The 12,554-nt window shown below is 29.5% G+C and overlaps 1 protein-coding gene across 1 annotated transcript; it reads right to left on the bottom strand.

Moving 5' to 3' along the window:
- Window positions 1-6,617: 6,617 nt before the first annotated feature.
- Window positions 6,618-9,902, bottom strand: LOC131644691 (IQ domain-containing protein IQM3-like). The gene is made up of 9 exons (XM_058915244.1): window positions 9,414-9,902; window positions 9,174-9,282; window positions 8,648-8,713; window positions 8,467-8,555; window positions 8,143-8,230; window positions 7,835-7,981; window positions 7,667-7,759; window positions 7,452-7,553; window positions 6,618-7,280 (listed from the first exon to the last, which is right to left on the bottom strand). The coding sequence occupies exons 1-9, from the start codon at window positions 9,695-9,697 to the stop codon at window positions 6,771-6,773; spliced, it is 1,488 nt and encodes a 495-aa protein (XP_058771227.1). The 5' UTR covers window positions 9,698-9,902; the 3' UTR covers window positions 6,618-6,770.
- Window positions 9,903-12,554: the final 2,652 nt, after the last annotated feature.

The following is a 12,554-nucleotide window of genomic DNA, read 5'->3' as shown; positions in this document are numbered from 1 at the left end:
GATCCAAATTAGTCTTTAACCTAATTAAACTAATTTCCACAAATCAAGGAACCAAAATAAGAGCAATTAAAGACGTCCTTGAAAAGATCAAACAGATCATAATCTAATATTTCCAAGTAAGGCGCAGTCCAATATTTCCAAGTAAGGTGCATAGGATCTTAACAGATCACACAAACAGAATAAGTAACAGAATAAGATGTAACAGCTACGGATGTCATGACATCGGCCTTGATATCAGGTAAAGGCCTGCACAAATAAAGACTTCACTACAGTAGAATGCATGTCATGACATCAGTTTTGACATGATAATATCACAATGAGTTTTACCAAAAATTACAGCCAATCAACAACATCTACAAAGAGATAGTTGTTACTTTATGTGATCTTGAAATGTATTTTCCTCCCTCGTTTTTTGACATAATGGTTCATCTAGTCGTTCATCTTGTGAAAGAGACACAATTGTGCGGACCAGCTTATATGAGATGGATGTACCCTGCTGAACGTTATATGAAAATATTAAAAGGGTACGTGAAAAACAGAAGTCGACCGGAGGGTTGTATTGCCGAACGATACATTGTTGAAGAAGTGGTTGAGTTTTGTACTGATTTTCTGTTAAATGTTCAATCAATTGGACTCCCCAAATCTCATATTGTTGAAAAAAAAGAAGGAAAAAGGCTAATTGGAAATAAATTTGTGACAGTATCAATGGTCGAGCGGGATCAAGCGCACTTGTATGTTCTGCACAATGAGATTGAGGTTGAGCCGTATGTTGAAATGCACAAGGTTGTTCTCCGAGATTTAAATCCGAATAGAAATGAGAATTGGATAATACGAGAGCACAATCGAAGTTTCATACCGTGGTTTAGGGAACATATTTATTCAAAGTATCGTTCAGATCCTGCTTCAGTAACAGAAAGGTTGAGATGTTTAGCATATGGTCCAAGTATAATTGTGTTTTCTTATAGCGCATACGCAATTAATGGATGCACATTTTATACCAAAGAACAGGATGATAAAAGTACTATGCAAAATAGTGGTGTTACCTTGGTAGCTGAAGCAATGCACATATCAAGTGCGAATGACTTAAATCCGAAATTTGCAAATTTGTCATATTTTGGGGTTATCGAGCGCATTTTGGTGTTTGATTACGCGAAGTTTCAGATTCCTGTATTTGGTTGCAAGTGGGTTGAAAATAATAATGGCATACGAATGGATAAGTCAGGATTTTTGCAAGTGGATCTCAATAGGGTGGGGTACAAAGATGAGCCTTTCATTCTAGCCTCTCAAGCTAAACAAGTGTTCTATGTCAATGATCCGACAAATACGAAATGGTCTATAGTGCTTTTATCTAACAAAATAGTTGATGAAAACATTGGAGATCAAGGTGATATTGGTGTTGGCATTGAATCTTGTACAAGAAACGATCAAAATGAGAATGAATCTTGCACTAGAAATGATTATAATGAGGGTATTTGGATCAATCCAACCGTCCGCGTTGTTAAGAGACGCGTAGAACACAATCCTACCAAGAAAAGAAAGAGACGTTAGTGAAAAAGGTAATAGTATACATATTCCGACTAATGTGCTTTATTCAATTTGTACCGATTGTTATATATTCAATTTGTCTAGTTTTTTTCAATACTTATTCAATTTTGGTGCATATTTTCGTTTTGTACATAACTTTTGAACCATGTATCCGTCTGTCGACTTCTTTACATGTAACTATACTATTTTGACGATTCCGGAGCTGCTCATGCACTTATCTTTACATTTCGGGACTATTTTTTTTATCGGTTTTGCTTCTGCCCCTAATCAAAAGTCGGGCTTAGAGTCTGAATTTTGGAAAACCGACTTCATTTTTGAGTCCGTGAGGACGTTTTACTATAGCCATGTAAATTTCGTTCAATTCCGACAACTTTCTTTTTTTTACGCTTTTTTTGATTTCACCGACATCAAAGATTGTGGGGACTGTTTTGAAACTTTGTGGGGACTGTTTTAATTGACCGTATTGTTCTGTTCATACTTTGCAGGACCAGGACAGTGCGCTCGGCGGATTTTGAGAATTTCGGGCTTATATTCTGTTGATGATTTAGTTATATATGTATCTGTTAGTAAACATGTGATTATGCAGAGGACACGAATTTCGGGCTTATATTAATGGTGTATATCTTTTATTTTGGTATATAATGGTATTTTATCCATGGTATATATATATATATATATATATATATATATATATATTTTATTTTGGTATATAATGGTATTTTATCCATGGTATATATATATATATTTTATTTTGGTATACAATGGTATTTTGTCCATGGTATATAAAGGTATTATATTGTCCTACATGTGGTTGAAAATATTACAGGTTGAAAATATGTTACAGGTCGAAATATTACAGGTCGAACTGGGAGGCTTAAATTATAGGTTGCACTTTAAAATACTGCGTTTAGCAACGACAGCGCTTTTAAAAGCGCTCTTAAAGGCCCACCTACCAAAGCGCTTTCTAACTAAAAGCGCTGCTTAAGATAAAAAATAAAACATAAAAAATAAAAAAAATGCGCAACCTACGAAAGCGCTTCATGAAAAAGCGCTGCTATAGGGGGTTACAAGAGCGCTTTCTGGAAAAAGCGCTGCTATAGGGGAATACGAGAGCGCTTTTCTGGATAAAAGCGCTGCTATAGGGGAATACGAGAGCGCTTTTCTGGATAAAAGCGCTGCTATAGGAGGGGCTACGAGAGCGCTTTCAAAAGCTCTGTCGTTACCTACGGCAGCGCTGGCTTTGGCAGCGCTTTAGTAGCCCAAAAAAAACGCTTTAGTAGCCCTTGACCGTTGTAGTGCATGTGTTCTACTTTGCTGGTTTTTGTATGTGGTATAGTATTCCTTTAGTAGTAGAGTGTATACTGGTTTTTGGTGTTTTTTGGTTCTGATTGTATTGATTTCGTGTATTGATTTTGGTAACAGGGTGTTATCTTGGACTCAGGTGTATTGTCTTTAGCACAGCTTGTGCTCTGGTAGTCAATGTTACCTTTTGTTTCTTAAAAAAAATAATTAGGATACCTATCTATCTACTCATGAACCACACCTTAAAACAAATATTCAATACCTGAAAGCAACTAATCACCAAGATGATTTCTAAAATAAAATAAAAAAACAAAAACTCGTCACGAAGAGCTGTTCTCCTACAACCTATAAACATAATTATACTTTTCAAAAACTCGTGTAAATCAAACTGCTGCAGAAAAGGTAAACATTCTCATCAAGATGACAAACTCCCACATTAGGCAAATATCATAAAAGTAACAAGACAAACATCAGCTTGTCTCATAAATATAATCAGTCATATATGTGGGCAGCTTCTTGAGGAAACTTTAATTAAAATGAAATTTTCTTTCTTTTTAATTTTAGAAAATTTCAACAAAAACATATAATACACAAATAAACTCTTAATTAGGGTGGTAAAACGGGTCATCTGGATAAAAATGAGCATATAAATTTAGTCTGCTCGGCTAAGATGGAGGGTTGACGGATGACGAGTTTGTCCCCCTATTTTTCTTATTTTTTTGTTTATTTTTTAAATTGATTAATAATTTTTTATATTTTAATTAGATTTTTCACTTATTTTTTAAAATAATTTTTTATGAAAATAATTTTTAACAAATTTTACTTTAAAAAATATTACATATATTAATTAATAAAACCATCAAAAATTAAAATTACAAAAATTAATTTAAAAAAAAGAGTTTAAAATTGAACGGACTGAACTAATACTCGAAACATATTCGATGAGCAGCGGGTCTAAAATCTCAATCTAATTGCAATTGCCACCTCAACCCTTAATATTATCATTATGTTATAGTAATATACTGTCCTTTTCTGTACTTTGGCTACTTGCTGGAAGTCCACACTCAGTTCAATATTCAAATTTCAGGTCATCTTCAAATGATTCAAATAAAATAAAAATTATTTTTTGTACAAAGGAAATTATTAATTAAAACACATGTCATGTAAAAGCTGACATGAGAGGTGTGTGTGGTTTTCAATAAAAAAAATTTAATGGTCCCCCAAACTTTAAACATATCAATTGATGCTCTCACCGCAAAAATAAACAGATCTATTGATGATTTAAGCATACACATATATAATTATGAACTTGCTATAAAAAATTTGTGTAGTCCTAAATTTGAGACATCAAAGTAAATGTTTATAAGTATGTTTTGTTCTACGTACAAACATATATTTTTGGGCAGAGATATAACAAAATATTTATATATTAGATGCTCCTTTGGTCTAAAAAAAATATGGGAAAAGCTAACATGTGCCCCAAGGGCACAAGATAATTAGATATTTATAGAAAAAAATTCTTGAAACGCGTGCATTCAATGTATCGGAACTTTAAATATGACTTTATTGCATTTAATTAGATTTAGTTTTTTCTAATTATAATATCCTTAACATGTGCCCTAAGGGCACATGTTAGCATGACCCAAAAAATATTACACGATTGTCTAATAAAAAATTATTAATTTATTAAATCTTTTTAAAATATTATTATAATTTGGTGGAATGCACATCGTTGTGTTTAATATCTCTTATTTCTTCTTCAAATTTTAGTTAGATAATAAATTAATGTTATTTGAGTTAAATATGTATAAATGTTTATTTAGGACTCTGCATTTATTTATATTTGAGTATTAAATTAATATAACTAAATTATTAATATTTATAAATTAACAATTATTTTAAAAAAAATGAGATAATAAAATATTGTATTCAATTTTAATTATTCTACCATGTTTTTCTAGTTAAATTTTTTATCTTAAATTTGAATTAGATCATAAACAATATAATTGATAAAAAAATGTATTCTTAAAAAATTAATTTATTAAATAATATGATAAATTTGATATTATATTGAAATTTCAAATATATATATATATATATATATATATATATATATATATATATATATATATATATATATATATATATATATATATATATATATATATATATATATATAAATTAGAACATATTAAATTAAAATTATTATTCTTAACTTTTTAAAAATATGATTGAATATTAAATTGTCAAATGCCCACACACATATAATAATATTAATAAAATGATCTATTTAAACATTTGTTCTAAAGCTAAAATTAGTTTTTTATTTTTAAAAATATCTAAATTTATTTATTTACTTTTAAATTTTTTAGTTTGGTTAATTTTTTATTAAATTTAAAATTTTAAAAATAAATTTTTAAATATATACAATTTATTTACAATGGTGCTTTTTTAGGAGGGGTCGGTCTGGTTTAAATTTAGCCAAAACAATGACTCAACCTATAAAGGTTACATCAGAAGTAAAACAAAATAATCATCCACAATATCATTAAGTCAATTTGGTGAAACCACAAATTTATAGGTTGGGTAGTGGATTATCCAATTTTTTTTGTCTTTATATAATTATAAATGATGTGTCAATGCACAATAAAATTCATCATAAATTTATTTGCAAAAATCAAAGTTAAATTATGATAATACTTAGAATGACATAAAATACTTGTAACCGGTAAGAATTAACATCAACATAATTAAAGTGCGGCATGCTAAATAAGTTAAAATCACTACTTATAAAATAAAATATGTTCAAAAAATTATAATTGACGCACCTAAGATTAAAGACGTCAAAATCATCACTCGTCAAATTAAAAAAAAAAACTCAAAAACTCATGAATTTTGTGGGTTGGGTGTGAGCTTAACCATAACCAAATTTTTTTAAAATGGTTTTTCATTATTGAAAATCATATTCACCAAATAATCCAATTCAATCCAATTTTTTTGGTAGTTTGGATGAACTTCTCTGAGTTTATTGAGTTTATCCAACCCATATATATCTCTAATAATTTTTTATTTTAAATTAAGTGTATCGATAACTTTGTCTAATTTAATCATATTATTATCATATCATATTTTTATTTAATTTTTTTTACTATATATGCTTCTATTTTTTCTTGGGCATCAAATACATTCTTAAAGAAAATTAATATTGTTGTATTTTTAAAATTCAATTTAATTGGAAAGAGATTCTATGAATCTCATTAAAGTGCTCCGTGATGAATAATAATTTTAAAGGGCAATATTATTATTTTATTTAAAATGATTTTTTATACAATAACTTCAAAATAAATTATGCTTAGAATTATTTTTGAAAGCAAAAGTTCCAAACCTTGACTTCAAATTAATTTGAATCAATAATGAAAGTAAAACTAATTCTACTCAAAAACACCTATCAAATCAAAATTAATTTTAAACTTACAAAATCATTTTTTGTCTAGTCCAAATTGAACTCAAATTATACATACCAATTTTGTACTTCAAGAATCACATCTATCTCTCTCAAAATCAAATTGAAACAGATAAGTGGTAAACCAGCTAATTGATAGTACATGAAAATTATGGTAAGGGTAGATCTCAATTTGGTGTCATGACATGACCTTGGCCACAAAATAGTGGCTAGATCTCAATTTTTCAACCAATCTATACTACCTTAAGGGTCACATTAAACACATCTTCAATCATCTCCTTTTAAGAGGAAAACATGCATGATGTAATGATAAGAAGAAAATAAAATTTGATTTGATTTTTAATACACAACATCAAGTCCTCAACATTTAAGAAAGAAAAATTAAAGCATCACTTTTATTTATATAAAGCATAACTAAACTGAGCTGGAAGCTTAATCCTAAGATCAGTAGTACTTCAATTCAATTAACCAGACTCTCATCGTTGTTAATTCGCACCGTGTTGGGTGTCGGAGGAGCTGTAGGCGAAACAAGACCGCCCCTTAAAATGTATGTCAATGGAGATGGTGGAAGTTTTGGAGATAGGTTAACCATTTCCAATGCCTGAAGTCTAAGCTCCACAGGGTAATCGTTAACACACCCGATTCTAGGTCCGGCTCCAGTCGACCATTTACGCAAAAGGCTATGTCCCAATTGGTAGGATTGTGAACCCTTCTTGGAATTGATTCTTTGCAATATAGCAGTCTTGGACACCTCGGTTGAGCGTGGACTTTGAAGACCGCCTGATAGAGTCCTTTTGTAACTACCAACCGTGGTTTCAGGCTGAGGAGGGTCTTCCTTATCTTGAGGCGGAGTGTTTTCGGTTTTGGTTTCCTCAGATATCTCGGAAGTGATAGAGATTTCAGTTGTTAAGGATCTCTCGCCAAGCTTGCCTTCCTCATAATTTTCAAGGTCATCATTTGGTTTTCGTATCTAAAAACAAGAAAATCAAAGCAGCAGGAAATGCATGAGATTTTTCGGATAGAATCTGCAGATATAGAAGGCAAAAATCAAAGCAACAAAGGTAGGACCTAACAACTATTTTGCAAAAAACTATGATAACACTAGTCAAGTCATAAACATGTTTTGAAGGTAATCATTTACCTCAACTTCGTCAAGATTGACACCATTTTCCCTGAGATATGATAAGAACGTGTCGAGTGTTTCATCTGTTGGCCGATAGTGTCCACTATATGCAGAGATGGACTGAAAAGTCGAACAACTAAGAATCAAACATTGAAATATAACACGGCATGCATAGTCATATATACACCACGGTGAAAAAAATCGATCATGCAACATTACCAAGTTAATTATACCTTTAGAATCCCATCCTCAGCTTCGAGCCGTCCAGCAGCCACGGTAGCTCCACCAGCCAAAAAAGAAGAATGATGGAACAACCCCTTCTTTTTCTGCGAGGTTATAACAATGTATTAATAGGACTGAATTGAAAAAGAAACAATAACATAGGTTGAACTAATTGTTACCTTTCCCGCATAAAGTTTCTTCTCAGTGCTCATTACAAATATCCACTTAGCATCTTCAGAATCTTTCTTGGTATGAAGAAAATCTCCATTCTGGTAGTTGATAAGCTTTCCATCGTAGACAATATATTCATAGTTCTCTCTCTCTTGCTAGTATACGAAATTATGAAGAACAAATCAGTAAGAAAAGCAGAACATGCCTGAACTTTTGAAATTATGCACCTTACGAGTATATGTCAATAGTATAAAGAAACTGCAACAAGCAAAACAAAAAAAAGTACTAAATTCAATCAGAAGTTGCATGCACATACAGGTCCAAGATACTTTATGCATTGTTTTCGAAGCTTTGATCGGGAACACCGTTCAAGATCGAGAGTTTTCCCATTTCCCAAATCCAACCTGTAGAACAGATAGAAAGAAAAATTAAGTTAAAGAAACTGAACACTGTATCCTCTGAATTTGCACTTATTATTTACTCAGAGTCCTATTTGCATGTTAACCAGAATCAATCAATTTTACAAAATCAACCCGTTCAAAATCAATTTTCCTCGCCCCAGAACCAAACACACGCTAATATCAATAGTAGATTATTCAAGTCACAACCTATTCAAGCTTTAGATTAAAAATTATCTTACCAATAAAAGAAAGGCTGACCAGAATCAGTCTTGCACCATTCTTCATAATAATAATGCAAGTTGTGTCCATAGCGATGGCGTGGATCAATCTACAATTCATGTCAAGACCAATTAAACTTGAAAAACTTTAAACAATTAATAATTAATCATGCATTAAAAAAAATAAAACAATCATACTCACAGCTTCAATCCAATGCTGAAAAGCCAATTTTTGTGCTTTGGCGTCTAAGGACAGTCCTTTACCAACCTGTCCCAAAAAAATTGTTGACTTTAGAATTCAACCCTTAGATTGAGATCAGACCGTTTCAATATAAAAATACCTAACTAAAAATCCATACAGTTTGATCTCGATCTAATGACTATGGTGAAGAACGCTCAACAACCGTTTGAGTTTTATTGTGAACGGTTCGGGACCAAATATTCAATAAAGCAAATGATAATAAAAGCACCATATATAAATTCAGCCGTGTACAAGTACTATTTTATACACAAATTTTTATGGTAGAAATCAAGATAATTTCTACATGCAACTGGAGAGATTAAATCAAAGGAAAAAAAATATCTTCGAAAAAATTTAACAATGTCAAATTTAACCCTGGAATCCAGAACCTTTAAGAACGAAAAGATTCTTATCATCTCATCCAAATAAAAAATTACGAAAATATTATAAAAAATACAGGAAAAAAAATGCGAAATTAGAGAGAGACCTTGGAAGCATTGAGTGTGACCCGACTCCAGCGAGACGCTGCCGTTTCAGGCAAATTAAAGAACGAAATTGTACTGCGATTCAACCTCCAAAAATCTATCGCTTGCCACCTACACAAATTTCAAAACCAAATCACTAAAATATAATAACATCAAATAAATAAATAAAAATAAAATAAAAAATTACGGTAACATATAAACAAAGAGAGAGAGGTTGCATGCAGATTGTAGGCAAGTCTCACCATAGTTCTTCAGCGACAACAGCGGAATCAGCCAACCTCCGTCGCGTACGGTACCCACGGTACACCTTCTGAACACGAACAGCAGCGCTGGACTCAGCGCACGCGCTTCCAAGCGCGTGCAACTCCTCCGACAACTGAAAAGTTTCGGATAACGGCGCTTCATCGTGAAGCGAGAGACGGAATGTCGGGTCCGGGTACTCGGAGGTCCGAAAACCCGACGGGTGAATGTCATAAGGTTTAGAATTCGCGTTAAGATCAAAGGCAGAGTGAGTCTCAACTTCCATTTTCAAAAAACAAACAAACACCAGATAGTTTGAAGAAGTTTGAAGATGTTTTTGAAGAGTAGGACTAAACAGTGTTTTTGTGTTGTCACAAAACTAAAATTGTTGATTTCTTGAAGTTGTTATAAGAAAGGAAGAAGCTGAGATGGAATGTGAGGAGGGGAGATAGTACCAGCTAAGGTGGTTTTTATATATGGGGTGAAGAGAAAACCCAACTGTCCACTTTTTTTTACTATTTTTATTTGTGTTTATTGTTTTCTATTTTTATCTATCTATCTACCGCTACGCGCTTATTTTAGGACTCGCTTCTCACTCGCATTCTTTAATATGATTTAATGCATTCACACAGTTATGACATCAATGACCGTCCGATTTTGATCAGAGAGTTTGTAAAAAATAGATTTAATTTTTTATTTATAACTCTGAAAATACCTCTGTGTAACTAGGACCGTCGATTTTAATCAGATGGTTTAAAATAGATGAGTAGTGAATGTGGTGAGTTGCCGACTGCAGTTAATTCTGATCTCGCCTTCTTCTTCCTTTTCATTTCGTTATAGTTGTAAGAGATAAATGTTATTCAATTCAGTCGCTTCGGGTATTTTTGTTTACTACTTCAACTTTTTCATTTAAGTAAGATGGACTGTTTGAATGAATAAACTTGATTTGTTTTTTTTTTATGTTTTACTAAGTAATTGTTTTAATTTTTACTTTATTTTTTAATTTAATTATTTAAGATTATATTTTTTATATATTTAAAAAATTGGTATTTAATTTAATTATTTACCTTTTTTAATTATTTAAAATTAGCCTTTTTATATAATTAAGAAATTGGTTTTGTTTTACTAAATCTAACCATATGAGATATGTAATAAACGCGGTAGAACTGACTACGTTGCATTTTTGGTATCTTTAGTACAAAATGATTGTAAATGAATAAATAAAATAAACTATTTAAACATGGGAAAATTGTTTGTTAAAAAATACAGACAAAGTAAGAAAGGCATAGAAATTCAAAAGTAACAAATCTATTCCCATAATAAACTAATTTACAACAAATGATTTTTATAATTTAGTTTATAATAAATAAATTAGTTGATTCAAGTTGTAATATTTAATAAAATTAGTATATATATATATATATATATATATATATATATATATATATATATATATATATATATATATATATATATATATATATATATATATATATATATATATATAAATTTACACAAATTAATATATCAATATAAATAAGTATTATCTTTAGAGAATAAACTAAGAATCAATAACTTGCACTCATATGAATAATTAAAAATTAATATATATATATATATATATATATATATATATATATATATATATATATATATATATATATAAATTTACACAAATTAATATATCAACATAAATAAATATTATCTTTAGAGAATAAACTAAGAATCAATAACTTGCACTCATATGAATAACTAAAGATTAATATATATATATATATATATATATATATATATATATATATATATATATATATATATATATATATATATATATATATATATATATATATATATTAATTTTATTTGTTCTAGTTTTTAATATTTATTTCTCTCGTTTCACAATTAATATTTCCCTTTAAATTTTTCAAGAATAATTTCTTATTAATTATATTCAATTGAAATTTTTTTGATTCTATTATTTTTTATTTTTATCATTTTGTAATAAAATTTATACTATCTTTTTATTTTGACAAAAAACAATACATTTTATATTTTTAATTTTTAAATTTCATTAAATATTATAAAAAGTATAAAATCAAAATAAATTTTTAATTTTTAATTTTTAATTTAATTTAATTTTCAATTTTAAATTAAAAATAACATAAATATATTTTAATGTAATGAAAATATGAATAGTAAAATAAATCAAATAATTTTTTATTTTTTATTAATTAGTATTGAGCAATACTACGAAAAAATGTTAGGCAACACAACTTTATATTTTAACATTTTGTATTCCATCAATACAAAGTTATGTTTCCTTTTCAAATTCACCCGATTTACCATTTTATTTTTATGTTTCAATTCTTCTCTAGATGATGATATCTCTTTTTTGTTGAACAAATTTTTATGATTTTACGATATAACTAAATTTATTAAAAAAACCAAATATTTATTGATTCAAATAAATTTCATTTTGCTAAGCACAAAATTTTAATAACGCGATAAAGTGATGGAAGATGTTTTTTTTTTTTGTTGCATAAATCTAACATATTACCATAGAATTACAATATTGAACAATACCCGACACAAAATCATCTATTGATACCACTACCTTATAAGAATTTTAGTCATCTCCTTGCATGTAGAAAGGAATTTAATACTTTTAACAAAAGCAACAACATAACTTAACAAAAACAATAACAATAGCACTAAATCTTTTATTTATCTCAACAAAAACAATAACATAATCCAACAATACAAATCTTTTACTTATATCAACAAAAAACAACAACACAACTCAACAAAAACAACAACAACAACACAAATTTTTTACTTATATCAACAAAAACAACAACATATATTAGGAAGATCCTAAAGTCCCACATTGATTGAAGATAGAGTATTGAAAGAATATATATATATATATATAGAGGGACACTCCTCACCTTACAAACCGGTTTTGTAAGGATGCGTTAGGTCAAACTCTAATATGCTATCAGAGCCTATCGATCGGACCATGGACCACCCACCGTTAATATCCACGCACCAAGCCCAAAAGAGTGGTGGGCGTGAGGGGTGTATTAGGAAGATCCTAAAGTCCCATATTGGTTGGAGATAGAGCATTGAAAGAATATATATAG

Source organism: Vicia villosa, linkage group LG1 (genome assembly GCF_029867415.1).
Source record: "Vicia villosa cultivar HV-30 ecotype Madison, WI linkage group LG1, Vvil1.0, whole genome shotgun sequence".
In the NCBI taxonomy this organism is placed as follows: domain Eukaryota; kingdom Viridiplantae; phylum Streptophyta; class Magnoliopsida; order Fabales; family Fabaceae; genus Vicia; species Vicia villosa.
Note: the sequence above shows the minus strand (reverse complement) of the source record. Positions and strands in the feature narration are given on the sequence as shown.

Coding starts and splice junctions, on each gene's coding strand:
- LOC131644691 (XM_058915244.1), bottom strand. CDS start 9,697: ATGGAAGTTGAGACTCACTCTGCCTTTGATCTTAACGCGAATTCTAAA. Junction 8,556..8,647: donor TTCAGCATTGGATTGAAGCT/GTGAGTATGATT, acceptor CATGAATTGTAG/ATTGATCCACGCCATCGCTA. Junction 7,760..7,834: donor AGAAACTTTATGCGGGAAAG/GTAACAATTAGT, acceptor ATAACCTCGCAG/AAAAAGAAGGGGTTGTTCCA.